At 36.5% G+C, this 6,400-nt stretch overlaps 1 protein-coding gene across 1 annotated transcript in view; it reads right to left on the bottom strand.

Annotated features, from left to right (window-relative positions):
• Window positions 1–6,400, bottom strand: part of LOC145978592 (neprilysin-1-like) — a 48,977-nt gene continuing 42,577 nt past the window's right edge. The window contains exons 17-20 of the mRNA XM_083111300.1: window positions 5,968–6,035; window positions 4,376–4,482; window positions 2,408–2,572; window positions 1–881 (exon numbers count right to left, since the gene is read on the bottom strand). Coding sequence (XP_082967426.1) covers window positions 741–881; window positions 2,408–2,572; window positions 4,376–4,482; window positions 5,968–6,035 — 481 coding nt within the window. The 3' untranslated portion in view covers window positions 1–740. The remainder of the gene's footprint in view (window positions 882–2,407; window positions 2,573–4,375; window positions 4,483–5,967; window positions 6,036–6,400) is intronic.

Raw genomic sequence — 6,400 nt, 5'->3', positions numbered from 1 at the left:
TATTATAAAATATTCGCTTTATTCTAAAATTGTACATTATTTACAATCAAATTGCATGTAAGAATTCAAGGATTCAACAAGAAACGCAGACGTTTAAAGTTAAATGATTCCGAAAATCTGCATTACACTCGTAATGTCACTTGTATTGTGTAGTGACAACACTACACAACTACACTGTAGTCCAACCTGTCAAAAAATTAACTACATGTTTTTGAATAGACACTATATTTATAAAATATACATTTTCCTACAACTGTTCAACATGTACACAATTACTTCACAATCCATACCCACAAAGCCACAGAATATAAACTGTTAGGTTAAATCCGAGCTAACCATTTAGCCATCTTTATACTATGAACACAACACACAGCAACAATCTGTCTTAATCTCCGTAACTGTCTTCCATGTCGTATCATTTGATGAGAGTGCGTGGTGATAAAAAAAAACATGGTTTTGGCACTATCCCCCCCTCTGATTCTTTCAATTTATATTTTTCATATTTTTCATCACATTAATATATCATCTTTCTACAGGGCATTTCGAAAAGAAAGGTAAATTAAATAGTACGCATTATGCAAAACAATTCATTTCATTCCATTAACTGGGTAAAAAAATCATTCTTTAGATGAAATCTAACAGGAGGTGTTCATTCGTGATTGTTTTCTCTCCAGCCACACGTCACAAAATGTCTATCTTTGGCTTTCTCGTAGGTGAATCACAATTACGGAACAGAAATGTCACGACAGGCCACATTTGTGACTTGAACTCATTCTCGAATCCTTGGGACACTTCCACAGTTCTGCAAATTCCATGTAATTTCTCAAGGCCTCTGTAACTTGAAACGCTTCTTCGTTCAGGCTTGAATATCCACAGTGAAACTGAAAGAGAGTCAAAGATGGGAAAGAATTATATAACGAAGACATTGACAATTCAAATTGTTCACACTTTATTACATCTGTTCTTCGGAGGGGTATATGTTTAATTTCGCCCGAAGCGACTTTTGATTTGGTTTATTTTGCTTCGCTTCTCCGCCATTTTTGCTAATGGCGAAGATGAGGATGGATGGTGATATGGATGAACACACAAACATATATATGGACAACACAAGCCACACAGAGGATCATACTGGCTGCAAGTCCAGGCGCCACAGCCACGTTGGCCTGCAATATTGAAGTTTCTGGGGTGAAAGACCTGAACCTTGGTTGACTTCCAGTCGCCTTCAGTGAAGGCCAAAATAGAAGTTAAAGCAAAATTGCATCTATGCTTCGTTTTGTAATTAAGGGATTCCGGTTCGACACCCAGTGTACGCTTCCTCCTTAAATTGTGAATCCAGAGTGCACAAAGTTTTGTTCATTTTTTGAGACATTGCAGTGGCCCGCGTAACTGGTAAATATGCTACATGACACTCCATATTTTTTTCATTTTGTAAAACACACTTTTTTTTAACTTGTAACCTTTCTCCCCCAATAATAGATACATGGTGTATCAATAGCGTGCCTACAAGGTACTGGAACAGTAAAAGGTAAGATGCATTTTAGAAAATAATTTTGTAGACTGTATACAAACTCTAAAAGATTTCTAATTTAGTTTAATGTACTCTTACTCTATGATGCACAAGTGACATTTAAATAATATTTAAGCTTCTGCTGCCATCTATTGGGAGAATAGGAAATGTCAAAATTGAATCCGTGGTTTCAACTCTTCGATCAATAATTAATATAACTCATTTCTAATCCCTGTACATTGCAACATGTTGAGAAGGCACATAACGGTACACATTCAAAATCTCAGGCATTTGTGATGGTCATGTGATCAGCACCATGCTCCGGCATCCTTACCCCCCTTTTATACTAATTTATTAGAGGTTGAGTGAATCCCAGAGCCACTTCGTGCAGGGATATTGCTGGAAATTCAAAACTGAAACCACGAACACGAGAATCGAACCAGGTTCTGCCGCGTGGCAGTCTGTGTGTCTACGAACTATGTGTCTTCTGCGTAGCATCTCTGGCTGTTGCAGTTGCATCTCGGGAACGCGTCACAACTTGGTGGTGATTTCAACTAGGGTTGGCGAAATCCGCATAAAATTTTAGCCGGATTTCAAATATCGGATATTATCATATACGGATTATCTGGATGGATAATCGGATTATACGAATTATCCACATATCCGATATGCAGATTGTCTGGATATCAGAATTATCCATATATTCGGATTATCTGTTGCATCCGAAACGGATAACGAATCATTTAAAATCTGGATTTTCTGGTCATCCCTAACTTCAGTCACTTTTTTCCTTTAACGTAAAGGTACAACTAATAAAGTATTTTGATTATATCAATTCGTCAGCGAAATGCATGGGAGCTCTCTCTCCTCTCCTAACTTGAACATCGTGTGACCACTTACATTTGCGAACGACGTGAAAAACAGCTGCTCCTGCGTGTAGAGTTTCAACCCTGGCACACCCGTCTCCTCTTTCGCTGAGTCAGCACGCCTCCTGTACGCCGAGTGGGCCAGCCTCAGGCCTTCACTGTAGGCTATGATACTGTGGACTGAGTACGACTCGCTGTCCTGAAAAACAACATGCATTTGCAACTTTCACTTTTGCGAGGAAATGATTATAATTAAACTTGATTTTATACCTTATGGAGAGAGTGGAGAGGAGACAGAAAATAGTAATTTAACAACTACTTCTGGTGAAAAAGTTTGTTAACTATTAATAACATAGGAATGTCAAACGTAAATTATCTACATAAACATTATGTGTATGATACAGGAAAGAAGGGAAAGAGAGGGGAACAGGGAGAGAGACATTGAAAAGTGAAAGGGGGAGAGACGGAAGAGAAGACGGATAAAGAAGAATACAGGAAGAAAGAAGAAATGAGAATATAGAAAAAGAGAGAGAAACAAGAGAAAACAATATGGAGAGACAGAGAGAGAGAGAGAGAGGAAAGAAAGAAAGACAATATGGAAAAAAATATACCGGGTGTCCCAGGAGTCTTTCCCTGATTACAAACTTTATTCATATCCGCTATATGCCAGGTAGAGATGTGAAAGTGGTGCCAAAATGTTGGAAAACTAACAAAGTTTTTTTGTTGCAGGTTTGAGTAACGTGGTTGTAGTGTAGCAGTGCCAGTGCCCAGAAAACCGGAAATGTTCACAAATCAGGAAAGAACTCAGCGTGTCTTCTGGTATCACGAGACCCGGTCACCAATAACAGTGCAGAGTACAGAATGTACAGAATTCTTTCGTCTAAAATATCTACCATCGATAAGTTGGTATTTAAAAAATGGAATTTATCTTTATTCGCAAATCCTGTCAAGTCCAAGAAACATTGTATGGAAAGATGCCACCCGATGTCAAGAACATTAATTCCGGATTCCTTGGCACTGGCACTGCTACACTGCAGCCACATTACTGAAACCTTCAACAAATAAACTTGGTTTGTTTTCCAACATTTTGGCACCACTTTCACATCTCTACCTTGCATATAGCGGATATGAATAAAGTTTGTAATCAGGGAAATACTTCTGGGACACCCGGTATATATATATATATATATATATATATATATATATATATATATATATATATATATATATATATATGTATATGTATATGTATATGTATATATTCAAAGAAAAAGAAATAAAAACAACATAGAAGAGAGAAGAGAAGATAGAGACAATATGGACAGATAGAGAGAGAGAGAAAGAAAAAAAGAAATAGAAAAATGAAAGAGATAGAAAAAATAGAGAAAAGAAAGGGGAAACATTATGGGGAGAGGGGGGAAGAGAGTACTTTTAAGGCTTTTCTGTGACTATCCCTTCTATTTCCTTTCCACTCTATACCTTCTTAATACCTTATTCGCATAACGTTCCGATATCTTTTCATCCATATTTACAATCTTCTCTCTATAAATACTACAATATTTATTTGTGCTATTCACTCTAAATTTGCTACAAATCATCCATGTTTACCTTCATTTAGAAAAAATGTCAAACAAATTTTATTTGTGGAATATAAATTTTGTTTCCGGTTTTAAACTATGTGACTGGTGATATCTAGAGTTTTAGGCCTAAAAATATCTTCCTATTTATCTACGCTGTCCTTCCTTCTCGTGTTCTTATTATCTTATCTTGCATTGTTTGTCTCCGATATATGAACTTTGTCCAGTACACAGAAACGACAAGTTATGGGACCTACACTATTTGAAGTTACAGTAAAATTACAAAATACGTATTCTATTCTTAAAATTTAGATACCTTGTAGACGGCAATGGTCAACTTTTTAATGTAGTAACTTTCTACAATGTATCTGAAAGTTAGTGACATCTATTGTCATTAATATTAAATAGTTACCAGTCTTACTTACTGAAACATTTACCATCTCCAGATATTCGCCATGTTGCGCCAGGAAACAATGAACTGCATTCTGTGTTTCTTCTGCATTGTCAACTTTCTCTGTGACGTCACCATTACCTAATGAAGAAATAAGATGTTGATCAGCCATTATAACAATAGGTTACGATAATGACGAAGTATGGTACACATTATCCTTTCATTGTTTAGTTAAGAAATTAGGTAATAATTAATGACTATTGTTTTAATCTGTGTAATTTCTACTTGCACACAAAGGAATGTTTTACATGTTGGTAGCAGTCAACTATAAAAATTTCGTTACCAGCATTTGCCTACCTACAACAGATATATAGAGGAAAAGGTCTAAGTATGGGCCCCCCTTTTTATGTTGTCGTTTTCGGAGGAAAGAAAAAATATATCAAGCATCTGCCTTTAAAATGCATATCTATGAAATATATACTTAAATGTAATAGCATGCTAAAGTATAGAAGGTCTACATTTTTTCTTTAAAAAAAAGCAATTTCCAAAAAATGGTAAAATGATGTATTTCAAAATTGTGGTCTAAATATGGGCTACTAGTGGCAATATCACAAAAAGAAATTAAAATTTTGAAAACAGTCATTTATCGCTAAAAAATTATAAAATTCATATTTATGAATAATGTGTTGTTTTGAAAATCACGCGGAATGGGAAAAATCGAAATTAAGAAAAACATCGAAATATTTGTTGAAAATGTGATCTCAACATTAGACCTCATCTCATAGCCCATATTTAGACCATCACGCTATTTTTCTTCTTCATTTTTTTTTTTTTGCTCTCTGTGGTACATATTTAACAAATCATGGCATTATAAAAGCTCACATTTGTTTTATGTACCGCTAATATCATAACCTATACAAAGCAGATGAGAATTCAGAAAACGCTGAGTTAAAACATACCTGCAAAGAGTTTTCGGAGGTCGCAATTCTATAACAGCGTCCAAAGTCGAAACTAACCACCACTTTCTCTTGCGATTTGGCGCCGCAACCTTTGTCCTTGACAGATAACCAGTTCCAATACCCACTGCCAGGCTGCAACACCCGGGAGCGCTGATAACTCCAAAACCCATATTTAAACCTTCGCCCATATTTAGACCTTCTCGTTTACATTTATCTGTTAAATATAATGGATTATACCTTTACTTTGGAATACGCATGTTCTCATGTATAATGTCTGGCAGAGACTAACCACAACTAAACGAAGCGGCGTTACAAGATAACTTGGTTCAGGTACAACTAGTGGCGTGCCAAACGGGGAATTGTGCGTGTCATAACAACCCCCCCCCCCCCCTTCGACCCAGTATTCCTAAAAGAACTATAAAGGCAGGAAAATGGCAAAATGAGGTATGACTACTAAGAAAAGTATAACCGCCTCTTTTGGAAAATCCTGGGCACGCCACTGGGTACAGCTCTAGTATCAAAAAGAAATAACCCCTCTTGCGCTGTCGTCGAATTGTCAACCGTAGCATAACGAAGGGAGTGTGAACGATGCAATCAGCTGCTTCCATGTAATTATCTCTTACATGTGTTGGATATTTATGGAAAGGGTGGTAAAGTGTGTACTCACCGTATAACACTACTCCATTTACAAGCTCCTTAGCAATTAATACACCAACTGATCCATACAGCATAGCGCTGCGAACAAGACAAAAATACAAGGATAAATTAAGTAACAATAGTAGATTAAAGATAGCAATGTTACCAACCTAGAACGTTGCAATGTTTCAAGTTCGACTTATAAATGTATTACACAGATTTATTTATAAAATTTATTAAATTCATAGTGCTTAAAATATTTATACACGTTTGAAACTACCGACCTCCTTGGTTGTGTGGTTAGTACAACGCGCTACGACACCATGGGTCCCGGATTCGAATCCCGGCTTAGTTGTGGGTGTTCTTTGCGAGTGTCCCTTCAACAGTTTCATCATATCATCACTCATCCTCGTCTTCGCGATTAGCCAAAAGTGGCAGAAAAGCAAAGTAAAATAAACCTAATC

The sequence above is a fragment of the Lepisma saccharinum genome, chromosome 25 (assembly GCF_977018435.1).
Source record: "Lepisma saccharinum chromosome 25, izLepSacc3.1, whole genome shotgun sequence".
Taxonomy (NCBI): Eukaryota; Metazoa; Arthropoda; class Insecta; order Zygentoma; family Lepismatidae; genus Lepisma; species Lepisma saccharinum.
The sequence above is the reverse complement of the archived record's forward strand: the minus strand, read 5'-3'. Positions and strand labels throughout refer to the sequence as shown.